At 35.8% G+C, this 27,304-nt stretch overlaps 1 protein-coding gene across 10 annotated transcripts in view; it reads left to right on the top strand.

Moving 5' to 3' along the window:
* The window catches only part of NAALADL2 (N-acetylated alpha-linked acidic dipeptidase like 2), a 1,266,186-nt gene that overhangs the window by 378,301 nt on the left and 860,581 nt on the right, over positions 1–27,304 (top strand). The window contains exon 1 of one of the 10 annotated variants that reach the window (XM_070582373.1): positions 4,179–4,560. The exons of the other annotated variants lie outside the window; for them this stretch is intronic. Coding sequence (XP_070438474.1) covers positions 4,539–4,560 — 22 coding nt within the window. The 5' untranslated portion in view covers positions 4,179–4,538. Of the gene's footprint in view, positions 1–4,178; positions 4,561–27,304 lie in introns of those variants that run through there. 10 annotated transcript variants of the gene reach the window in all.

A 27,304-nucleotide genomic window follows, 5' to 3' on the forward strand; every position in this document is an offset into this window, starting at 1 on the left:
CTGTTTCTGTTGTGCTAGATAACTCCACCAACACAGAAATGCAAATTTGATGGAGAATGGGGAAAGCCTTATCCTTACTCCCTAATATAATGCTTGAGAAATGGTGCAACCGACTTCAGCACATATTCATGGTAAATCTTTTCCAACAAAATACTGATTTTTGTCTCTACCTGTGGAGTTTTTATTTGTAATCAAATTTTACTATCTCTGGGGTTTACCAGCTAACGTCCTTGTAATTAATATGACCATTATTTTTTAAGGTTGAAAACAGGATCTCAGAGGAGAGGCTATCAGGGAGAGCAGTTTATTTTACAAATCCTACTTAATCAGATATACCTTTGTCCTTTGAAGGGATTGGCGTTGTTGACATTGGCTTGACTAGGCTTCTGGGGTTAGGCTTGTTGATAGAAATAAATAAAGGTCACTCACACATTTCACTTTTTTGAGTGAGGAAAGTTCTTTCTTAAAAAAAAAGTCCTGATGCTTATTTGTTGTCGTGATTTCTAATAGTCTACTCTCTTATGAATTATTTACCACCTTTACCACTGACATTTTGATCAAGGTATTTTTTTTTAGAGATTTACCTGAGAATAACATTTCTATGTGTTTAGTTATGGTCTTCTGAAGCTATCACCAAGAAAATCCCAAACCACGCAGTTTTCCATTAAGTGCGTACAATCAAACATATAACTACATCTATGAAATTCAGCACGTATGAGAATGACAATAAAATCATCAGACATGCTTGGTCATAAAAGTGTATCATCCATTTTATAGAGTTAAATTATCTTCCAGAATGCCTGTTTTTTCTTTATTTTATTTAATCCTTTCTCTACTTAACTTGCTTAAAAATCTCAGAATCTTTTTATTTTTGTTTCACAAAAATTTTTTTTGAAATACTGCATAAAATGCTATTATAAAGCACTTTTAAAGACTAATAAAAAGTCATTTAGTACATTCTTTTAAAGAAAAACAACAAAGTAGAAGGCTCATTTAGCTTAATTCTATGAAATAATTTATTTGTATGTGTTTTATGAACAAAGTAGTAATATGTTCATGATTATAACATATACCTTAATTGTATCTATAATATTTTTCCTTGGAAAAGTATATGGGAAACATCTAGGTTCTTAAAGTTGTTCATATAATAATGATTTTGTATAAAATGTGTATGACAGTTTGGCAACTGAATAGCATGTTGTAGGCTGTGGGGTACATCAGCTGTGTCTGTGTTCAGGGATTGACATAACCTAAGGAGTAACCAGGCCTCTCCCCTCTCCCCTTGTCATATCTCTTTGTGTCAGGATCATGGATAATATTTACTTCTTGTTTTAGAGTCCTAGAATGTGTATGGATTTTCCGTGGGTGTTTTTTTCTTTTTCTCTAGCACTTTTATATGCGTTGCGTTTCTGGTAATATGTTCTACTGTGAAAGGGTAAATTTCCCTTTCCCCTATTTATCTATCTATCCAACTACTTTCAGAATGAATAATCAGTATATGTCAGAAAAGTACGCACAAAATTTAAAACGAGAGCTGTGGTGAATCATTTAAATGTAATGGTTTGAGTTAGAAAACAAAGTGCCTGGATCCGTAAACGTTCTGTGCTGGGGAAGACTGGTGAGTCCGGTTCTTTCTGTCCCGGGGCGTTCTCCTTTGTGCGCTCTGTGGAAACTTTTCAGTAAGGAATGTGTTCTCTTCTGATCTTATCTGAGTTGAAATGTATCCTCTGTAGGTCTACAAATAGTTCAGGTCTATCTTCTTGGAGTATTGAAATGCTTCCATTCCAGTTGTATTACCTTAAGATTATTCAATGAACCTATTAATCGGGTGAGAGTTAATGAGAAGCAAAGGTACTTCAGTTGTTGGTTTTAAATTATTTTGAAAATTTTTTTTAAATTATAAAGGAAAGCACTGTGGGGATAATTTGCTGTTTTATTTGCATGTGTGAAGGTAAGAGGTTTTGATAAGTCTGTTTACTATCTTATAAAGCAAATTAAGATATATCCTGAAGTCTTTATTTGTGGAATGCTCTAACATTATTCTTTTTTCTCTCCCCTACTCTGTCCTCTATCTGAGCTCGAGTTTAAAAATTATCAAAGTAAATGAAGAAGGCATTTCGAAATGTTCTTTAGTTTTGCCTTTGACTTAACAGCATTTATACAAAGATTTTGAGGTTCTCTGAAATAATGCTAATTATTGTCAGCTTTGGTTACAAATGAGTGTTCTCTAACAGAAATGACTGTATTCAAGTACTGTGTTTCATACATTAGAAATATGGATGATTTAAGTATTTCGGCTGTAATGATAATAAAAGACAGTGTCTAGGGGCTGGCCGGTGGAGCAGGGGTTAAGTGCCCATGTTCCACTTCTCCGCCACCTGGGGTTCGCCAGTTTGGATCCCGTTGCAGACATGGCACCGCTTGGCACGCCATGCTGTGGTAGGCGTCCCACATATAAAGTAGAGGAAGATGGGCATGGATGTTAGCTCAGGGCTGGTCTTCCTCAGCAAAAAAAGGAGGATTCACAGCAGATGTTAGCTCAAGGCTAATCTTCCTCAAAAAAAAAAAAAAGATAGTATCTGATCATTAGAACTCCATCATGTGCTTTGAATAAGGGTTTTCTAAGAACATCTATTTAGATTGTCTAGATTTATTGGACCATCTCTAGTAACAACTTGGAGGGCTAGCCATAGACATCATCAAAGATTATTCATTTTGGACTACTTCCTGTAGGTCTCTCACCCATTTTTATGTCCAGGAAGCTGGTTGAATGTGCCCTAGTTAGTGGAGCCCATAAGCTATCAACATTTAATTTTTCCCATGGTGCTGGGAATCTATCATTTCCCAAATGAAAGTGAAGACTTTCCAAGGTTGTCTTCAGATTAATGTGAACAGATCGCAATTATCTTTTCAATCATAAAAAGCAATCTCTCCAGCCAGCCTGGTGGTGCAGCGGTTAATTTCTCACGTTCCACTTTGGCAGCACGGAGTTCATTGGTTCAGGTCCTGGGTGTAGACCTATGCACCACTTGTCAAGCCATGCTATGGAAGGCGTCCCACATATACAGTAGAGGAAGATGGGCACAGATGTTAGCTCAGGGCCAGTCTCCCTCAGCAAAAAGAGGAGGATTGGCAACAGATGTTAGCTCAGGGCTAATCTTCCTCAGAAAAAAAAAAAAAAAGAATAAATGGTATCTCTGAGTTCAATGCCAGTACAACCTCTCAAGAGATTTCTTTGAGTAGGGGTCTCCCTTGGGCTGCTCAACATACCCTTGCCACTCAGACTGTCTACATAGTAAATGCTTGGATGTTTTTGAGCACCTTCTAGTTATAGCCCTCCTGCCTATGTCAGTTCTTCTTAGTTCTGTAGATCTAGGAAACCGCTTCTCTAAAGGCTACGAAAGACCAGAGCTCAGCAGGAAAAATGTGTGTCAGAAGAGTTGGCTAGACCTTGTGGCATATAAGGCCAGCAGAGAGGAGATAACTCTTCAGCAGCCCACTGAAGGAGAATTTGGCTGTCAGAGTAAGGGGAAAAAAAATCAGTAAAATGATAACACTGTCAAGGTATCAGAGAGCTTAGAGGGCCTTAAGTCCAATATTTTCACTTTGTAGAGTAGCAAACCGAGATGTTTTGAAGGTATGAACACTGTCTTTGGTTTCTCCGAGACAGTGCCAGCACCCAGGTCTCCACCCTAGCTGTCCAAAGCCTATAATTTTATGGAGGAATGTGGCACATTATTTTCTAGGGGCATTTACTTTCCTCTTTCAAAAAGGAAAATCAGGCTTATAAATGCTTTACATATTGACATTATTTTAATTTCTACAGTTATGGCCTGGAAAGCATTGTCCAGTATTCAATCACACTGTTATGGGGCTGATTCATTCAGGCTTGGGTTTTCTTTTGACTCCAAGAATTTACGTTGGCTTTTAAGACATTTACTTAACTTTCATCACAACCAGTAGAAGTCAGCTTGACAGTCCACAGGCAAGTGCAGTGAATGTTTCTCATGATGCAGCTAGTTTTTAGAAATTATACTTATCCTATTTGGCAAGTAAAAGGAAAAAAAAACATCTAGGCAGGAAGGTGCCTTATTGTCTGTGCTTCTAAGTTGCAGCCCGAGGGTAGCACTACTTTATACCCCAACCTGTTATACTGGTTTGGTGTGCATGTTTACCTTGTGTGGTGGAAAAAATATCTCTGCATTCATCATTGTAAATCATGCCTGTGAGTGCCTTTAAATCTTTCTAGAACTCCAAAGAAGACGAACCAGTTTGTTACTCTTCCTTCCAAGCCTGTAGTACTTGAACAGCATTTTCAATTAAGAGAAGTGAAGGGAGCCCTCCTTCCAGGCGGAAGGCTTTCACCAGCTCTTCGTGATAGGTTGGAACATTTGGAGACCTGAGACATTTTGGTGTTGAAATTTAGTTATTGAGGTAACAGGGCACTACGGAGTTGAAACTTCCAGAATCTCTGCTGGAGAAGCCTTTTAATCTAAGGATAAAATCAAGCACACTTGGAGGAAGTAAAATTGCAGAGAATGTCAAGGCATGACATCCCAGGTGAGTCTGACCTCAATGGATTGGGCAAAGGTACATGTGCAGATGGCTTGGGGACTTTCACAGGTACAAAGTGGAAAATCCTTGGAGCAGGCAAATGAGATTAGGAGATGAACTCCAAAATAATATATAAGAAATAGTTAATGAAATCAACATAGCTGAGTTGAAGAGCTCTTGTTTTCTTGTCTTTCTAAATAGGATCTTTACCTTATTAGAAATAAATAGCAAGCAATATAAGCGAATGGAACATGAGATAAAGGCAGTTAACAATATGGTACTCAGTTAAAACCTGTTGTTGTGGGAAAAGCCAATTCTCAAACACTTAGAAATTTAGAGTTTGCTCCTAGACTTTTAAATGGTCTGAAAGGCACAGTTTATCCCACTTGATTTAAGTGATATTTTATGGCACTGAAATTGTTTTAAAGGGAAAGATTTTGAGTTTCTGTTAAAGTCATTATAAAATCTTCTTGAAGAAAAGGTGATACATACCTACCGAATGACTTGATTGTTTAAACATTATTATTAATAATGCAATTAAAATTTTTTCCATGTACTTAAAAGGTTGGATCTGTCTTTGAATTTGCTTTCTTCTCCTTAAAGAAATGAAACAAAGGTTGCAGTAATGATCTGATAATTATACATGTATAAATACCATATAATTAGTACTTTGTATGCCTGTTCTCTAGATTTTGGAAAGAGTTTAAACAAATTTAGTTAATTGAGTAGGACAGTAAGCCTACCTTCTTTGTATCAGTTTTTTCGGGGGGAAGATTATTAACCAAGCATGTGCTTGACTTATTATTGAAAAGTATTACATTTGATACATAAGTGAAGGATAAACAAGCAACTGGCAAGATTGCAAAGAAAATGTGATTAGGATGAAATCACATAAAAGAGCGTTGAGCTTCTTTTGATCCCTTGAGCTTCTAATCTCTCTTCAGGAAAAGTATGTGTTAATAGTTTTATTTGACAGGGCTATTTTGTTGCTCTATTGATAGATATGTTTAACCATCTCCACAGTTGAACACTTTGGAAGGAACATATTGAAATGCAATTCACCTGTCCTTTCAAATCCCTGGTCACTGTAAGGCAAATTGTGTATTGTATTCTAAAAAAATTCAGTGATACTTAGATGATAGGTATGAAATCCTATCTACTACAAGAGCCCCAAAAAGAAATGTTTTGAAAAATTAGCTGCTGAATTTAATGCAATTAGTATAAAATTGCAAAAGATGTGCATGTACACTTGTTAAACAGCACAATTAAGTGCTGTATGACTTCAGACCTTGGTGAATGATTCATTTCAAGAATTGATTAAACTCTTGAAACCATTCCATCTCTGTGATTCTTTTGTTTTCTCAAAAGTGAGTTCCTTTGAAAACAGGGCAGGAGAAGCAGAGAGGATTAAAGGGTCACTGTGCTTTATTTTCCTCTTTGTTTATGGACCTTTAATGCAATCACAGACAAGTCGCATCTTCCCTCAAACTATTGATAAATCTTGAAAAATTCTTTGTCACATACATATTTCTTGTTGGCAGGTTTCAGAGATGGAAAAATAGACTTTGCCATAAAAGGGGAAAGTTGCTTCCACTCTTGCCAATTTTTGGTGTTGCTATAACCACAGACATGTATCTAAAAATTTATAGAGAAATCTAGAAATTTATAGGGAGCTTCATAGAGGAGATATGATGTAAACTGATTCTGGCAGGTTCGATAAATTAGAATAAGTGGCCAGAAGGGAAAAAGTCTTCCCTGGCAAAATGAACAGCAGAGATAAGGCATAGAAATTGTATCTGTCCATGTATTGGCTTGCTTTCTTTTCCTCTCTTATTGAAAACAAAAAGGATTTTCCAAAAATTACTACTTTGAAATAGTCTTAAAATAAGTAAACATAATAAAATATAAGGTTAAAATAATATCACAGTTAAAATTTGTATATAAAATATGTGATAGAACATTCTAAACAGCTACCAAGCAAGACACGAATTTGCTTTCAAGCTTCCTAGGAGCCAAAAGAAAATAAGAAATTGGTTTTAAGATTTATGGTGTTCAAATGATATAAAAATGTGGCAGTTATTTAAGAGATGCATAGATTTCTTGATTAAACTTAGTGATAGAAGTCAGAATAATTTCTATATATGACAAGAGAGAGGCCTAACTAGAAGAGAGGGTTTTTATTAGGCAACACTGAGACATAAAGTTAAAAGAAGTATGGAGATAAAGAAAACAGTATTATTTAACTCATCTCAGAATCTTAACGTGGATGATTTTCTTTTGAGCTCCTTAGGCTGCTGTACCATCCTATGAAACATTTGTCAGAAAAAAATTTGTGCAGAAAAAATTTCAAACATATTATAAATCTGAAAATAAGGAGAAAAGAAAAAACAGAAGCATAATTAAGAAATATAGACTTTATAAAATCTAAGTATTTACATGATTTAAATATTCACACTATTAAAATTTCAGAATATAAAAATAAGTCATTTTGAAAATTAGGCTGCTATATATATATTTTATAAGCATATGGTATTACTCAAGTGTCTCTCCCAGTGTTCTTACTGGATTTTATATAGGTATTGTATGTTCATTTTGGTTAATGAAGGGGTTCAGGAAAGTCACTGTGACAGATTGGGGCGGGGTGGGTAGGCAAGGTGGGGATAGAGAGTAAGAATACAGAACAGCACATTGATATTGATAATATTCATGTTGCATTATAAACCTACTTTAAAGACTTTAATCTGTAAACTTCAGGTACCATGAGGTAATGAGATTGCCTTAAATTTTTATTTTCCATACAGGTAAATAGGAATTTAGGGAAAAATTATGAAAATTTAGTGAGAAAATAGTGATGTTTTATTCTTGAGTCTAAGTTCTCATCAATTTTAGGTTCCATGTTTTATGTTCTTTTCAGTTTATCATTTAACCTTTATGAATTTCCTTTAGTCATCTTTTTTTCTACATTAGAAAACTTATAATATTGGCTATATTTCTAGGAATTAGTAATTACTAAATTATATTTATCAAAATACTCTTACATGACTTAGTAACATAATCCACAATAACATTGCTATTTAGTTAATAGAAAGATAGTCTTCATGTGAAATTTTCGTTTATATAAGTTGATTAGTTAGTAAAAAATTTATCTTCATAATCACATAAATAAGGGGAAAAACTTGTGTTCATTGGGTACCAAATTAAGGCAGAAATTTACTAAACTTTTTTGAATCTCACTCCAGTCTTGGGCTTCTCTCATCCTCCACAGACACACTAGGCTGATCTCCTACGAAGACCTCTGTGTAATGGTAGTTTCTGCTGAGGTTCTTAGGGTTTGTTCCTGCTTGTCATTCTTTTATCAGATCAAATATCATTTCCGTGATACCTTCTCTAGCCTCTCAAACTAAAGCAGACAGTCTGTTTTAATGCCTGATTTTAATTCTTTTAATATCTCACCAAAATCTCACAATATTTGTTTATTACCTATTTCCCTGCAATAAAATGTTCTCTCCCTGAGATGAAAGACCATGGCTGACTTGTTTATTGCTGTATTTCTAGTGCCTAAAGCCATAGCTAACGCATACTATATTTTTAACAAGTATAAGTTTAATATGCTTGGAAAAAAACAAACATAAAATGCATAGTATTATTCCTATGTGCCTAGGCAATTTATATTTATTCTAACATGAAAATTAGTTGAGCATAAAGTAGCAGTCACTTAACATGGTAAATACAAAGCAAAATAAAACAAGAAGGCTTAACTAAAAGAAATCGGCAAATTAAAGTCTTAAAATTGAAAGAGAACTTTTTCCAGAAGAATAATAGTTTACATAGAGTCTCTGTTCTAGGATATTGGGAGTGGTGCATTGTCATGCAGAGTTAAAGAATTGGTTCATCTTAATTTTCTCTGGTTCTGTGTTGCAGTGACTTTGGTTGGGGTTACCTAGAAGAGCTCTCAGAGAGTCCAAGGATGAAATGATGATGATGATAGTAGGGGTGCTATTGATAGAGGAAAACATTTATTAAATGTATACTGTGTGCCAGGGACTGTTCGAGTATTCAACATATATTATTTAATCTTCACAACTATCCAATGAAGATAGTTAATATGGATAATTATATGACTATAGCTTCTTTATGGAAAGAAAGCTGCCCTTTTGCTCTATTTCTAATTCATCCTCATCATTGTCCATCAACTCATAGTGATAGAGAGCTGAGTTCATGTGATGATGATGGGATTTGGCAAAAAGAAATAAATTTGAGAGATACTTGAGGTTAGATTGGTATTTGCTTGTATTGAGTGCGAAAGGAGGAAGAGGTTGTAAAAACTAGGTTTCTGGCTTAGGTGAGAGAAAGAATAGTATTGTTAACTGATTTAGGGATTATAGGATGGGGAACAGTTTAGGGAAGAGAAATATAATAAGACTGCTTTAAACAAGAATGATTTTAAATTATGTGATACATAGTCATGCATTATTTAATGACAGGAATATGTTGTGAGAAATGTGTCAATCTGTGATTTCATCGTTGTGCGAACATCAGAGTGTACTTACACAACCTAGATGGTATAGCCTACTACTCACCTAAGCTATATGGTACTCATCTTATGGGCCTAGAGTCATAAATGCAGTCCGTTGCTGACCAAAACATTATTATGTGGTACATGACAGTATATTGATGAAAATGTCCAGGACTTAGATTGAAAAATAAGACGAGACCTTGGGAGAGAGAACTAGGGTGGAATTAAAGACCTGGAAATTATTGAAACTTAAGCCATAGATAACTTCCTGGATAGATGAGATTATACTAAGATAAATGTTAAAGTAAGAAGGGAAGAAGACTGATGATAGAGTCTACAAAACACTACCATCTAAAGTCTAAGCAAAAGTGAAAGAAACTGAGATGGGGTCATGGCAGAAAGACAAGATAAAGATGACAGAATTTTCAGGAAAATGTACAGTGGGGATCTCTATATAAGAAGGGTGAAACTATGTAATGACAGTATAGTTAAGCAACTAGGATTTGGTGACTCAAGTCTGGAATTAAGGTGAGACATGAGGAAGAAACAACTTGAGAATTATCAGGAATGAGGTAAAAGAAGAAGACAAAATTGCAAAGTCAAACTGTAAGAAGCTTAAAATAGTAGAAGTTCAGTAATAGTGGCCTGGGAAATGAACGCAGTTAGGGAGGGGAGAAGGAACAGTGAACAAAGGAGGGAGTCACATCGCAACAGTGTGAGGTAAGCATGATTTTCTATTTTCACAAATGAGGGAACATCAGCATTGAGGGAGATTGAAGGAGCTGGAAAGGAATGTTTCTGATAGGTGAGGACTTAGATCACTAGAGTAACTTTAAAGGGCAGGAGGACAGCTTTCTTTCTATAAGGAAGAATAGGAGAAGTGAGTGTAATGATAGATTCCCTGGGTTACAGAGAAGAGTGGGTGATGGAGCTCGCGCCAAATGGCCTGCATCTTTGCAGTAAAGAATGAGTTCATCCGGCCAAGGGTTAGGGTGGAGCTGTGTGTGGGGTGTTGAATCCGTGAAAGATAAATAAAAGCATTGGCCAGAAGCAGCCTCAGTGAAGTTAGACAGGAGATAGTGTCAGTGAATGTGGGAAAGCAATAGGGAAAAAATGCAGGCTGATTGTTAAGTTAGTTTTCATAGAGACATGAATGAGTTTGTGTGTGTGTGTGTGTGTGTGTTATTGGCTTGTCTGCAGATTTAGTTTGAGACTGTTATTCTACAATACCTGGGCTTCACCATTTAGCACCACCCAATCAGCCTACTCCAGCTAGTCATCTTCAGATTGCATACCACTGGACTATAGCAGAACTAGAAGAGAGAGTACATTTCGTTACAAATCCATCCAACTTTTGAAAAACACTAACACCCAGGCTTCACTGCCAATAAGCTTTTATAGTTGTATTTTCTCATCTATGTAACATTAGAAAAACGCACATATATACCACTGGTCATATAGCATGAATGTGACAGACGTATGAGATTGACATGAGGGGGACACACTTCCATTTGACTCTGTTTGAAGAAATCAAAATAAGGCTGGGATCAATGTTTATCCACTCAAAGATTTCAAGACTCTTGGCTAATTGGTGATTCACATCAGGGTTTGTATGATTATGTTGTTATTATCATCAATAACAATAATGGAGAGAATAAGTAATACAGTTACATATTTAGTAAATACCAGTAAGGGGCAAAGCAAGGATTTAAATCTAGGACATGTCTGACTCTATTGCTTCCTAACTGCTACAATTGCCAGAAGTACCATTTTAAAAGAGCTACTTTTTCTTTTTTCAATAGACTGTCCCAGGAGAGTATTTCAAATATTTACCATGTATATCCATATGCAAAAATTAGTGACAATTTTTATTACTGAAAAGAGTGATATTTTATCCACAGTCCATTCTCTAGCTGATATATCTGCTTTTCTATAGATATTTTATTTTACAAAAACTCGCATAACTTCATGTTTACACAGTCTTTTCTGTGTGGGTGCATCATGATTCCTCTTGTCCTACCTACCCTCACATCCTTATGATATTTCCATCATACGTACATTCCTGGCACTTTTATTGAAGGTGATAAAGCTCTGAAGAAGTAGTTTGAAGTAAATGGGTTCTACTAAATTCAGGAATATTTTGACCATTAACCTTCAGTTTGAAGTTTTAGGTGACCACAAACTAGTATAAAGGAATATAGATTTACCCCTACAAAATATACCTTAAAGAGGTTTTTAAACAATTGATGCTTTGCTGATGCAAAGGATATTTCCTCTTCAGTGTTTCTCACTTAACAAATTACATGTAAAAGCCATAAACTCTTTTATATTATCCATAAACATAATAAAAAATGTTACACCACATAACTTTGTCTTAGTCAATAATTCTAGGCTTAGCCTTAGGGTTTGAAGAGAAAATTATTCCTGTTACACATTTTAATTATGCTATAAACTTTGGGAAATAGCTATTGATCTTCAGCATCTGGCATCAGAAAGTTGTTTCTTTTTTCTGTAGTCAGTGAATGTATGCCGTACAGACTAAAAATGAGGAATTTCAAAGGAATCAAAGTAGTGTATGTACAGTAAAGGACATTTTTTGGTTACATTTTGGTAACCAATGATCAACTCCTCTAAACAAATTTCTGCTGGAAACTAGAAACACACATTTGAGTTAAGAAATATATTACCTTGTCTTAAGAAAAAGCTATTCTCTAATGGTGCCTTTGATTGTCTCTAATATTTTAATACAGAAATAGAAGGGCCTAATCAGGAATTCTTTTCAGACATTCATGTTTATGGTTCTCCAAAGCTAATGTAGAGTGATGAACATTGTGATTATCATTTTAGAAGTAATTATTTCACAATTTTTTATCCTCAGATCAGCAAAATGGGTAAAAACTTCCATTCTGTTAAAATTAAACAGATATCTAACATCTGGGATGATGATGATGAAGAGAATAATTACTATAAGCCGAACTTTCATTAGGGGATGGGTATTGCTGTAAACACTTTACCTGTATGGCCAGGTTTAAGCCCCACACTTACCACGTGAGAGACTAGGTCTCAGCTTCCTCATTTTACAGAAGGCTTGGAGAGGTTAAGGAGCTCCCTCAGGATTATATAGGAACTAAACGATAGAGCTGGGATTAAAACCCAGGTCTGTCTGACTCATGTAATGATGGTTTTCTTGACTAGGTATAGGCTCCTTCATTGCCATTTTCAGCAAGTTGAAACGTCTTTCAAGTTTAGAGCATTTACCAAGTAGATTTATATTTGTTTGTTTGTTTGTTTATTTGGTAAGGAAGATTGTCCCTGAGCTGACATGTGTTGCCAATCTTCCTCTTTTTGCTTAAGGGAGATTGTCGCTGAGCTAACGTCTGTGCCAATCTTCCTCTATTTTGTATGTGGGATGCTGCCACAGCATGGCTTAGTGAGCAGTGTGTATGTCCGCACCCAGGATCCGAACCTGTGAACCCCTGGATGCGAAAGTGGAGTGTGCGAACTTAACCACTACGCCGCCGGGCCAGCCCCTAGATTTATATTTAAACTTAAATATAGCAAATTTAGTATTATGCATTTGTTCACTCAACAAATATTTATTAACATATGATTATGTACCAGACATAGTATTAGGAGCTACTGAACCTAACTAAATTCAGTGAGTCATGGACCATAGCAACTCATAGTCTACTGGGGAGACATTGCACAGTAATGTAAAAAAGAAAGAAAATGCTTATATGTATATGAATATATTGTTTATGGAGCTTCAGAATTCTGTTATAAACATTCTATAATTACCCCATCTTGAATTTCAGAATCTAATTGAAGGTATGGTCATTTAACTTTGATACTATGATATCTTGTTTGGTCAGTTTGGGGACCTCAGTATCTTTCTAACTCCAGCTGTTAAAGATGCTGTTTTGAGAGCATCAGCAGGGAGCCTCTATTGACTTTTCTGTCCACAGTGGACCCTCTACTTCTCACAGTGGGAACTAATATGCAGTAACCTTCACACATTTCTTCCCTACCCATTTCTTCCCGACCCACAATGTAATTAAACTCACTGGTTAAAGAATCTGTTAAGCATTCCATGTATATAATGCTTTTAATGGCTCTGGATACAATAGTTTGCATCAATCAATTTAATTTTATATAAAAAACAAAACTAAAACTCAAAATAGAAGTTTTGAAATATAATACACAAACCTGTATTTCTTTATAAAGAAGAGTAAAGTTTTCTCCAACTATGCTTTAATTTTGAGGCTACCATCTAGCTTCCACTGAAACTTTTGCACATATAAGGGATATAACCTGATAAAGATAGGTTATAGGCAGTCAATTTTTAGACATGTCAGGTATAAGCAAAATTTTCAAACCTGAATTTATTTTTTTGTTTTAAACTTACACATTGAGAGAGAAACTAGTGATAGGTGCAGGTTGTCTCTCACTCACATTATAACTTCATCCAAGGATGTATATTGAGAATTATATGAAATAAGGTGCCTTAGCCAGTTTAGTGCCTCTGAACAAACATTAGTCATGGGATGTAGGCATTTTATAAAAGTTCATGTTTTTAAAAGGAGATATGGGAAGGCCACTATATGCCAGGTACTGACCCTGGGAATTTTATTCAAGTCATCTCATTACTTTCTCACAATATCTATGGCTATTACCAGCTTTTAAGTTGCCAGATGTATATAAGTCATCTTGCCTCGAAGCAAATGAATGCAAAGAGGAAAGTTTAAACAGAGATGTGATATTGGATTCCTCCTTAAACAATGAAGAGTTCTCCCATTAAATAAATGGAAAGCTTACTTCAGGGATGAAAAACCAGTTGCAGGGACTGCCCCGATTTAAGTTCACACACTCTGCTTCAGCAGCCCAGGGTTTGTGGGTCTAGATCCTGAATGTGGACATACACACAGCTTGTCAAGCCATGCTGTGGCAGCATCCCACATAAAATAGAGGAAGATTGGCACGGATGTTAGCTCAGTGACAATCTTCCTTACACACACACACACAAAAGAAACCAGTTGTACAAAGGCATCATAGCATGACTCCGAGTGTTTGATGAATTTCAAACATTTGTTCATAGTACATGCCCAGTAAACATTAGTTACTGAAGTGCTGAGTTTGTTTTTCTGGGCTGGCATAAAACATTTTTCCAGCCCACTGACTACAGTGGAGTTTTAAAGCTAGCTAAATTTTTTTTTCAACTTGTTTTTTTTGGGGAAGATTATCCCTGAGCTAACATCTGCTACCAATCCTCCTCTTTTTGCTGAGAAGACTGGCCCTGAGCTAACATCCGTACCCATCTTCCTCTACTCTATATGTGGGATGCCTTCCACAGCATGGCTTGACAAACAGTACTTACATCCACACCCGGGATCCAAACCCGCTAACCCTGGGCTGCTGTAGTGGAACATGCGAACTTAACTGCTGTGCCACTGGGCTGACCCCCTAAAGCTAGCTAAATTTTAAACAGAATGGATGGTAGTATGCTGTTTTTACTTCAGCTCAGCACATGTGTGCCTATATAGTAAAGGAGGCTTTGTACCCATTTACCAGATTGCACATGAACACATGTGCATGTCAAAGATGTTAACCACAGCTTAGGAGAGTTGCGTTTATGGAAAGCATTAGATTTTCTTCACAAATTTACTCTTAAATGAGAACAGAATATCAGTGCCTCTTGACTCCAGTGTCCCCTACTGATACTTAATGTGCCAAGTTAAAATACTTGCATAGTGGACAAGAAGGCAGCATGGGGATTTCCTGGCCCTCTTTCCTGCCAGATTGACAAGTTGCATTGCAGCAGGTGCACAGCAAAGCGATTAAGAATGTACGGGTTGACAAAACATGTGTGATATGACTGCAGGCATTTTATGTGAATGACATGTCATGGCGAGTATTGGCCTCAAGAGATTGTGCTTAAGGTTCTGGGGTGTGAGGACAATCTATATGCATATAAAAGCATCACTGAGAAGGTGAGTGCTCAAGGAAAAATAACTTTACCTGAGAGTCTATATAAGCAAAGTACATTGCAATGCAAGGTATATTTTTTGCTACTTAAATATTTTACAAATGTCCTATTTATATGAGTAGATGCAATAAGCATCTGTCTTGAGTGATGTGATTTTTTGACTGCTGAACAACTCAATCAGCTGCCAAGGGGACAGAGAGCCTGGTTTGTTAAAATTCATGACTGGGGAGAAATCCACCGTCATCCAATTCATTTTAAGAACACATTTAGTCCTTGGTATCAACATCTCCACTTCTAGGATTATTTTACATGTAACAAAATCAACTTAATATGAGTGTCATTGCCTTTCTCACTAATTTTCAGGAATAATCAAAAAGCAAGAGTGAAAAAGTAGGTTTTATATGATAAATTAATTGTTCACCATGTATACACACACAAACATTTGCATGGATATTCGAGAGAGACATGGACTTCCAGAAACCTTTCTGTGGACCACCGGTTGACGGACCCCAGATGGATTTTTGTGTTCGTGTACATTTTTCCAGAAAGAAAATAGATTTTATCAGATTTTCAAAGGAATTCATAATCCCAACAGCATTAAGATGAGTTCTAAACTTCTTTCTGTATCAAAAATTGTCTAATTCACTTGATGTCCTAATATATTCCTGTTAAGAGTTATTAACTTTCTCCAGAGAAACAGAATCTCTCATTTTCTAAGAAAATAATTCTGTGTCCCTTAATTTATGACTAAAAGAACTATAATTTTCAGTATAATGATTAAAATAGTGAAGAATTTTCAGTAATTTTTGATGAACGTTTAAAAGAAACTCTCATTAAAGTAATATATTGCCAGTGAGGGTTAAGGTGGAGTGTATTTGCTTATTTTTCATTTTACATGGACCATTCAACTAAAGGTGAATGTGCTATCTATATTTCTAATACAGAGATAAATGCTTAGGATAAATAAAAATAACTCTATAGTGCTAATATTAATACTTGAATTTTTAAGTTCCCTGGTATTAATCCACTTAAAAATAGATTAAAGTGAAATCTTGTCATCTTTTGGAAAAAATGAAATGTATATTTTGAGACTTGTACAAAACCTAATATTTCAACCAGATTTATTTCCATCATATGTCATAATGTACACTATATATTCATTTTAATGTACTCAGATATTAATCAATGGCACAAATAATCTTGGACGTTAGGAGAATGATACATTTTGCACAAAAATATAGTAAGAATTGTGTCTCCTGTCGATTGGATGAGCAAAGACAGTGAAGGATATTGAATAGGGTCTGGGTTCTTAATCTAAGATTCCATCAGAGTAAAACGAGAGAGAAAGGACCCATTGACAACAATTGTGGATGAGTTAAAGTTTGTTTTTGTTTTCGTGTTTACTGTTCAACTCGTTTGCTACTTTTCCTTTCTAACTTGGCTAACCACCCTCAAGCCGCTTTCCTCTTTGTTCCGCCCATCATAAAATCTCCTTATGATACTTTGGCATAAAATGATCTAATAAAATTCTTCACAGTAAATTGTTTTTTCTTTTTTTTCTTTTTTTTTTTTTTGAGGAACATTAGCCCTGAGCTAACATCTGTGCCCGTCTTCCTCTACTTTATATGTGGGACGTCTACCACAGCATGGCTTGCCAAGTGGTGCCATGTCTGTGCCGGGGATCTGGGCCAGCCAACCCCAAGCCGCCGAAGCGGAATGTGCGAACTTAACCGTTGCGCCACCAGGCCAGCCACAATTGTTATATTTCTAGTGGCAGAATTTCAAACATAACTGGGAGATACTTTTTGTGTGACAGCACCTGCTCTATGTGTTTCAAAAAATATCACATAAATGACATCTGTCCAGATTTTAACATTGATAAGGTCTTATTCCTCCTGCCTCCTTAATATTTCCTCATTCACTAGGCCATACCTGAAATTCCACAGTCTGAAAATCCTTAGAGCTGAACGAAGTCTATTGATTGGTGTTAATGATTTATCACCTTCCTCTGTTATATTGCATTTTAACGCCCATATTTTGTTGGATGGCCTGAGGGGAGGTATTTTGGACAGGGGTCTTAATTGTGTGCTTAGTCAGCTTACGACAAAATACCATCGACTGGGTGGCTTAAACAACAAACATTTATTTCTCACCCTTCTGAACGCTGGGACGTCCAAGATCAAGGTGCCTGCAGATTGAGTTCCTGGTGAGGGTTTTCTTCCTGGCTTGCAGGTGGCTGCCTTCTCACTGTGCCCTCACATGGCAGAGAGAGAGAGCTCTAGTCTCCCTTCCTCTTCTTAGAAGGACAGTCATCCCATCATGGGACTCCACTCTCATGAACTCATCTAAACCTCATTACCTTCCAAAGGTCCCAGCTCCAAATACCATTCCACTGGGGGTTTGGGCTTAACCATATGAATTTGGGGGGCACACAAACATTCAGCCCATAACATGTGCCATTCCTACAAGTGACTTAGACTCTTACTTTTAGCTCTATTTTCATATATTTTGCATCTATGTAGATATTTCTTTCCCTCTTTCTTCATCATACTTTATATCTTGGTAATTCAGTACAACAGTTAACAAGCTTATGAAGTTGATCAATGTATTCTTAGATCTTAATTAAATTGGCCTCCAGTTATCTCGAATTGCCTCCTTTCATAAATCAGTATGTGGGGTAAATAGAGATTTCCTCAGTCTCTGCTCAGTTCTTAATTCTGTCCATATTAGGCATTCAGAAAAAGCCCCACCTCTGTACCAAAAAAAAAAAACAAACCCTATAACAAAAGGAAAACATCATTTTGAACACAACTGTTTAGTTCGAGAACTCTTTGTTACATTTTGACTTCGGTTTTAGGATTCATTTTTTTTATAAATACATATTCCTTAGGTTAAAGAGCCATAATTTTTAGTGTCTATAGCTATCTTAAATAAATTTTGAAGATATGTAATGTTAAGTGTAAATTAGAATTAAGTAGAATTGCAAGGGGGTTCGTGTTAAGACCAATAGATAGTAGCAACGTGGCAAGAGATTTTTGCAGAATATAAGTAAGGACTTTTGTTTAGTTTAAGATGGTGAGATTTTTCCTCATAAGAAAACCAGAAATTTTATTATCATAAGACAGTGAATTACTTATAAACAGATGTAGTCCAGCATAAATTAAATTCCCACCAGTTAGGGATGATACAGAGGAGACTCATACGGTTATATATGATCAATTTTAGGGTACTATGCAAATGTTAGCTTTTATGTATATAGTTGACATGAAATGAGTTTAAAAAAGAATATAAAGTGATATACTAGACCCTGCAAATTTGGTTACTTAACATCTGATTTGGAAACAGCTTTGCAATTAACTTTGAATATATAATAAAATGATAAATATGTAGGTATGATCTAATAAGATCTTCAAAAATAAACAAATTTCAAAAGGTGCTTTAAGGAAAAATAGTGTTTAAGTGATTAAACACAATGCTTGAACTTAGTGTGTCATGAGTTATTGATTAGCAAATTGAGAACTCAGATGAAAGATTTCTATATATTAGTTAATGCAAATATTTTTTTCCAAATAAATCTTTTTTTTTTTTTTTTGGCACCTTAATTGATTTAGTAACTGGGATTTGGCCAAACTATTGAATTGTTGTCCTCTAAGAAAATTTATGACTTAGCCAGCTAAAACTGCTTAAAATTGCATGAGAGAACATGTTCCTGTGAAAAATCTAAAATATTGCAAAAACCTACATGTTTTGTACTAGGTTTATAAAAAGCACCTTAATTTATAGGTTTTGCTTCTTGGGATTAAGTGTCTCATGTTACTCTACTCCTAGTGTCTGTGATGATTGTTTAACCATCTCTGAGCATCGAATGACTCTCTAGCTTCCTGGAAATTTTTCTTTCTGGCAGTAAGCTCAATATCTGTTCTGCTGTTCTCTTCTTTCTGCTCCTGTACGCTACAGCAAGGAAAGGTTAATTCTGATCTTTCTTCAACTTCTCTTTGCCCCCCCACCCCCGTTATTCATTAAAGACATATCTGATGTCTGATTCTCTTTCTTACAATTAGTGTGCCTCAGAAGAGACATAAGGTAAAAAATGACCAGTTAGATTAAAGAGGAGCCGTCTATTTGTCCTTTATATTAAAAGAACATGTAAAGAAGAGAAGTCAATGTTTCAATGTTGTGCTTTCCTGCAGGTCTTTTGTGGCCTGCAATGTTTACATACAATTGAGTATAACTGTCTTTCTTCAATCTCAATAAGCATATTTAGCTAAAGTTATTTTATGTAGCTATGCTTGAGAAAGATTTTATAGCTTTTCCAGCACAGGACAAGCCCAGATAGCATTGTCTTTTTGAGTTTATAGAAGCATAAATAGGCTTCCAGCTCTCAAGTAAAGATTTCAAACTATTTTATATATGCCATTCTGTATTTATTAATATATTTACTAAATATATCTCCTTCTATACTTTATTTATCTTTGCTAATGTAGCATGTAGAGTCAGTAAGATAAGTCTGTTTTATTAAGGAATACCTTGACTATAGACAGCTTTAATTGCAAAGATAAGGAAGAAGCCCAATTTTGCTTCTTCTTAATCTTGTCAAAGCCAAATTTCCTAGTTCCCTTTGTTCTAGATCAGCACAATAGTCTCCAATCTCAAGGCAAAAACAGTCAAGTTCTTATTTTCAATGACCTTGTCTTTAACATATATATTAAGGTATATGTGGCTTCTGGTTATGGTCTTGTAACATGAGTTTTTCCTTTTAGTTTCAATGTTTCTGGGTTTTTTTCCCTCCTGAGGTAAACATTTCATTCACAACTTTGAAGTATAAATTATTTTCTTTTCCATACAACTTAAAAATTTCTATGTATTAAATTTTTGCAAATCTGTGTATTCCGTGTGATTGCTTGCTTCAAAAGAATTCAAAAATCAATATTTATAAATTTAAGTCAATAAGAGATTAATCATAATTGTCATAGCCTTACTCCGCATCCCACCAACTACATATAGCCCCATTTTTCTTACTTCCTGGAGCAAAACTCCTTTAGATAATTATCAGTGCTTGCTACCTCCTGTTTCTTTCCTCCTATTTTATCTTAAGCCCGTTCTCAGGCATTTGCTCAAACATTCACCAAAACTACCCTTTCAAGGTCACTAAATATCGTCATGTTTTCTAAATCCATTAGTAAATTCTTAATCCTCATTTCCTTGACCTATGAGCAGCATTTGACAGTGTTAATCACTTTCTCCTCCTTCCATTCCTGGCTTTAGGGACCACACTTTCTTGGTTTTCCCCTCTTTACTAGTCACTCCTTGTCAATCTCCTTTGCCAGGTTATCCACTTTAGTACTCTATTAATGTTGGATTTTTCAGGGGTCAGTCCTTGGTTCTCTCCTCTGTCTTCTCTTCTTCTGTAGTGATCTCATATCAGCTCTATGTTAACAATTCTCAACTTTCCATTTCCACTCCTGACCAATCTTCTTGACCCTAAATTCCTATGGCTAATTACACACTCTACATCTCTACCAGGACATTTAGTAGACATCTCAAACTATGCTGCTCTTCTGACAGTCTCCCCCAAACTTGCTTTGATGTGCCATGTCTCAGTAGGAAGTAACTCCATTCTTCCAGTTGCTCAGCCTAAAACACCAAAACACCTAAAACAAACAAACAAATAAAACTGTCTCTTTTCACAGCCTCTCTTTTTTTCATACATGTAGTCCATTGGGAACTACTAATGCTTCTGCCTTCAGAATGCATCCAGATTTTGACTACTTCTCTCCATTTCCACTAACACCAATGCGGTCTCATTTATCATCATCTCTTATTTGCAATATCTCACTAGTGTCCTACCTGGTTTTTTGCTTCTGTCCTTGGGCCCCGCATGACTTATTGTCAACACAGCCACAGTAGCCATCCTAGAATATGTCTGACATGCTCCTACTTTAGGGCTTTATACTAGCTCACCTCTGCCTAGATTGTTCTTCTTGTAGATATCCACTAGGCTTAACGCCCTCACCTCTTTCAAGTCTTTGCTCAAATGTTACTTTCTTAATTAGGTATATTAGTTTCCTAGGGCTGCCACAACAAATCAGTAAAATCTGAGTGGCTTAAAATAACAGAAATTTGTTCTCTCATAGTTCTGGAATTCAAAAGTCTGAAATCAACGTGTTGATATTTGTTTGTTCGTTTAGACTGCTATAACAAAATGCCATAGACCAACTGGCTTATAAACAATAGAAATTTATTTCTCACAGTCATGGAAAGTGGGAAGTCCAAGATCAAGGTGTGCGCAGATTCCTTGTCTGCAGAAGGCCTGTTTCCTTGATCATAGATGGCAGATATCTTCTACCTATGTCCTCACATGGCAGAAAGGGTGAGAGATCTCTTTGGGGTTTCCTTATAAGGGCACTAATCCCATTCATGAGGGCTCCACTCTCATGACCTAGTCACCTCCCAAATGTCCCACTTCCAAGTACTGTCACATTGGAGGTTAGGTTTCCACATATGAATTTTAGGAGGACACAAATATTCAGTCTATAGCAATAAGGTTGGTTCCTTCTGAAGGTTCTGAGGGAGAATCCGTTCCATGTCTTTCTCTCAGATTCTGGTGACTGCTGGAAATCCTTGGCATTCTTTGGCTTGTAGCTGCATAACCTCAGTCTCTGCTGCCATCTTCACATGACCTACCTCTCTGTGTATCTGTGCCTCAGATTTCCCTCTTCCTTTCTCTTACAAGGTCATCTGTCCTTAGATTAAGAGCCTACCCTAAATCCAGGATGATCTTATCTCAAGACCCTTAACTTAATTTCTTTCTGCAAATATCCCATTTTCAAATAAGATCACAATCATAGATTCTGGGTGGGCACATCTTTGGGGGGAGGGGGTCACCATTAAACCCACTTCATTAGGACTACCTGACCATCAGTTTAAAATTGCAATTGCCATTCCCTACTCTACTTTTTATATAAAGTCACAGTCCTTTATACAGAATCCTCTGGGCTGGATGTGTTTTGGAATTTAGAACTTTTTGCATTTTAGGAAGATTATGTGGTACACACCACATATTATACACTAGCCTCAGAATTTGGGGCATTATACCATTATCAAACACATTAGTGTTTCTACAATGAAATATATGGATATTTGTATGATGATAAATAAAGTATATGAATAGCTTTATGTCGGTTTAGGTCAGCTTTTGTTCCCCAATTAGTTTGTGCCAAACTCAAAGGAAAACTTTTGAGTCTTTTATTTGTTTATTATTTACTTGTTTTTTATGTCTGCTCTTTTTGGTTTGTCTCACATCTACCCAACTTGCACTCCTTGAGGACAGGGTCTTTGTTTTATTCCTTAATGTATCCCAAGCTCCTAGAATAATCATTGACATATGCTAGGTGCTCACTAAATATTTTTGCACTTCCTATTGTTATTTGCCTCAGAATTGTTCTCTGGAAACCTGGGTCAAAAAAAAATGCACAGAAAACAAGAGAGAAAAGCGAGATTTCAAAAAGAGATATAAGGAGAGATGAAGTTTAACATTTCTTTTAGATCTGCTTATCACATCTCATTTCAGATGTGCCAGATTTGGGGGAAGGCCTTTGGTGAGTAAGCATTTGTGAATTAAATAGTAGAATTATTTAATCATTTGTACTTATCGAGAATGTCTTTATAGTGATAGATTTTAGGCTTGAGGACCAGATTTGGTTCTTGTTTCTTAAAGCTGTTATAGCTTTTTGGGAATAATACAGAAAACAAACTGTCTTCTCCTTGGATTTAAGGTGATACAGAACACAGTGATATCCCATCTATATTTATATAAGACTTCTGAACTTTCAGACCTTATAATTTGCCACTGACTTTCATAATCAGCACAATTTTTTTCTTTGTGTCTGTGGGATTCTTAATAAAAATGCAAACTATGCAAACACTGTAGAGAATGTAAAAATACAGATTTTGGTTACTAATTATAGGGAGATTAGATTTTTTTTTTAAGGAACAGTGCGTTCATGAAATGATTATTTAAAAAGCACAAAATAATTTACTTGCTCTCGGGTGTCCTTACGTACTGTAAATGTTTGATAATGACCTAAGAGACCAGTTGAGGATGACTCATTTGATCAAAATTTTGAGTGGAATAGCCATATTCTCCTGGTGCCAGATTCCACCTTAATGATTTAAAATACAAATGCACATTTGAAAGCTATATTAATTTTTTTTTTCCTTCATCTGGAAGACTGTTTACAAAGAGTGAATGATTCTAGATGATGTCGATAACAGCCAAATGAGTGGTGCAAATTTAACCCTGTATTTCAAATTTAAGACTCAGGTGGACTCCAGCTGACATTGAGCAGTATCTGGTTCACTTCCTCTTTTGCATTATCCTTCCATTTCTATTGGGTCCTTTGGCAATGTCTTTAAAAAGTACTCCACTTCCTCTCCTTTCCTTTCAGAGGTGAGCAAACAAATAAATCCACCAACCAAATGACGAAAAGACAAACACACAAACATTTTTGAGCTCGACCTCCCCTCTGATTATCAGGCTATCCCTCTGTCTTCAATTAGCACCAAAACTGATCTTGTAGCCTCTATAAAGGGCTTCCATTGCCATGCCTGCTTTAAGTGAGCCCTCTACAGCCTGATTGTCACTGCTACTGGTATTTTGTTGCCACCCTGGAAAAGGTCACTGATCGTAGGACTAGATGTTTATTTCAGACATCTTCCTATTTGGCTGTTCAACAGCACTGAGCACTATAAATGTCTAATTAATTAAACATGATTTAGATGATCTTGGTTAATATTGTGATCAGTGTCATCATTACTTAATTAAATATTAAGAGGTTGCTTCTTGAGCATACATGATTATTGTTAGAGAAAATGAAGTGATTAATATCTTTATTAGTAGGCTATGTATACATTCCTCAAATTTACGCTTGCCATTCATTTCCTGGGCTTAAGTTAAAAGAGCAGAAGACTTCCACGTTCATCCATTCAAATATTTTTGGAACACCATTCATTGTTCCAGGTATGGATACAGGGATGAGTAATACAGATAATGTCTCTCCTCTCAGGGAGCTTGCATTTTAATGGGACACACAAGATTATATCAACCAGTGATCAGTATTAAGGAGAAAATATAATAGGGTCATGGGACAGACAGAGAGGGTATGGAGGTCTGACCTCTTTAGATAGGATCATCAGGGTGAACCTCTTAAGGGGTCTAATATTTGACCTGAGCCTTGAATGATGGAAAGAAGCCCGCAATGTGAAGATCATGGGAAAAAGTGTCCCTAGCAGATGAAATTGCAAGAATTAAGACTCTGAAACTTTTTGAGTAAGAAAAAGAATGTCAGGGAGTCTGGAATATTGTGAACAAGGACAAGAGAGCTCTGAGACAATGAGGTGAAAGAATAGGCGGTGGCCAGCTAACAGAGGGCTTTGCAACCTTAGAAGTTTGGATTGAATCGTAAGTATAACGCAAAGTCATTAGAAGGTTTAAAAAGAGAGGCAGGGACATGAGCTGATTCATGTTCTGTAAAGATCATTCCGGCTTTGTGTGGAGAATAGAAGAAAAGGGGCAATTTTTTCCCCCCAAAAAAGTGTCATGTTTGTAGTTTGAAATGTAATATGTTGGAAAGCACAATGACTATTTTCATCTGTACCACTCATTGGGATTCACCCTTTGTGCTTGACTGGCTATCACTTGGTAAGCATTCAATAAATATAACTAATGGTCTATAAATGCAACCTAGAATTGGCATTTTTTTTTTTCAAGAATATGTGTCTTAAATAAATGCATGACCAAATAGTTTTTACATGAATTTAAATGTGGTGTTTCGGGGCCAGCCGGGTGGAGCAGCTGTTAAGGTCACACGTTCCTCTTCTTGGCGGCCGGGGGTTCGAGGTTCTGATGCCAGGTGTGGACGTGGCACCACTTGGCAAAACGCCATGCTTTGGTGGGCATCCTATGTATAAAGTAGAGGAAGATGGGCATGGATGTTAAAAAAGAGGAGCAAAAAGAGGAGGATTGGCAGATGTTAGCTCAGGGCTAATCTTCCTCAAAAAAAAAAAAGGTGTTTCTCAGATTATAGACTTGACTTTGTAAAGAAGTAGATGAAAATAAATTTAAGTGGTTATTATAATAGATTGTCATTCAAACCCTCAAATACTTGGGTGCTTAGTATGTGTGACATACATTGTGGCAAATTGCCAAGATAAATCAGATGAGAACTTTTCCTTCAAGAATCTTCTATTGACGCTCAAAGGCTCCCCAAAAAGATCTACATGTTTTTGAGACTCTGATAAATTTATTTATTTTTATGAGTATTAACAATCTAATTAGATGGTCACAAAAATTTCATTTGAATTATCTTTAAAAAAAGAGACATTTTATGTTTCCATGGTATTTCTTTGTTTTCATGTTTCTATTGATACTTGTTTGACAGGTTCAGTTGTAAGTGAAGATCCAGACCAGTTCTGCTATCTTTTCCTCAATTCATTCAGTCTTCTTTATTTTTTAACAAAATGTGATAATATTCATTTTTCTCTTCCTGTATTTCACTTGTTATTTTTCTACATAATATTTGTGCTTAGAATTATAAAATATCTCAAAGGATAATCTCAGCTACAATTTTACTACATGCTATGCTTATTGTCATTTTCTACACTGAATGTGTTGATTATCCTCTAAGTAAAAATTTTAGTATCCTTTCCCTTCACTTCTCATATAATTTTCAGTTTTTATTCATGTATCCTTGATTGTTAAGTCCATTTTACTTTATTGAATTATTATTATTTTTCATTTTACATCTACTCTTTCAGGAGTTATTTTTAAGATTTGTGTAGGTTTTATAACTAAACTTACAATAATTATTTGCATTTTTGTTCTGTCATTCCAGCATCAAGCAATTTGCACTGTTACATCATGATGGTAATTCTCTTGGTTTCATTATTTTATTTCCCAGGTCAGTGGAGAAGATCTTTAAGTAATTATCCTGAATGGAAATTTTTTTAACATACCTTATATATGTCATAAATATACTCTGTTGCCTTGACACACAAATGCTTTGGCTGGATAATAAAGATTTTTCTCTCTGAAACTTGTTTTCTTCTTTTGAAGAAGATTAGCCCTGAGCTAACATCTGCCACCAATCCTCCTCTTTTGGCTGAGGAAGACTGGCCCTGAGCTAACATCCGTGCCCATCTTCCTCTACTTTATATGTGGCATGCCTCCCTCAGCATGGCTTGATTAGCGGTGCATAGGTCTGCACCTGAGATCCAAACCAGTGAACCCTAGGTGGCTGGCGCTAAGGGTGTGAACTTAACTGGGACAGCACTCTCCCCCCAAACTTTAAAGGCAATGCTCAATTGCTCTGTGGTATTTAGTAACACAGAAACAAAATTTGAGATAAGCTTGTTTTTTGTTTCAAGCATAGATAATTGAGATTTTTCTTCCATCTTGAAATTCAAAAAATTCACTACCATAGCTCTAGGTATAATTCTCTATTGTTTCATTTTCTGAAAACTTGAGCATTTAAATCTACACACTCAGGTCTTAAATTTTGGGAGGGTTGATTTCATTGATTTTTGCTTTTGCGTTGTTCTTCTGGAATTTCTATCATAAGATTTGATCTTCTTGAACACCTTCCAGATCTCTAATAAGTTCTTTATATCATTGTTCTTTATTGTTTTTCCTGTGAGTTCTGGGAGAATTTCTTGAGTTTGTCTTCTGGTTCACTTACTTGATTTTCTGTGGTATCCAATCTAATATTCACTTCCTCCATACCAATTTTAAATTTGAAAAGCCTATTTTTATTGCAAGCAGTTAATTATTTCTGATTATGTATTGTTCCATTTCTATTACTGTTTGCTTTAATTTCTTTGATGTAGTATTCTCTTAAATCTCATTTTCACTGTGAATGAAAATGTTGTTATTATTTCTTGTAATAAATGTTTCAGATGCATCCAGTAGCCCTGATTCAGTGGACTGTTCTTTTGCAGTCTCTTACATTGCAGTATCTTTTCAAGTATCTGACTTTTGTCAGTAAGTTTGGTCAAAGATTCGAGTATTACTTGCTTACTTTGCATTTTTTAGTTCCAACAATGCAGAAAATGGGTACAGAATTAAAACTTCTCAGGCAAACTCAGAATAGAAATAGAAGTTTTTCTTCTGAATTGTTTCTTTTGACTCTGAGGGATTTCCTGTGACATTCTCCCTTCCTATTGCAGCAAGTTAGAGACAAGTTGCTGCAGGGCCT

The sequence above is a fragment of the Equus przewalskii genome, chromosome 18 (assembly GCF_037783145.1).
Source record: "Equus przewalskii isolate Varuska chromosome 18, EquPr2, whole genome shotgun sequence".
NCBI lineage: Eukaryota > Metazoa > Chordata > Mammalia > Perissodactyla > Equidae > Equus > Equus przewalskii.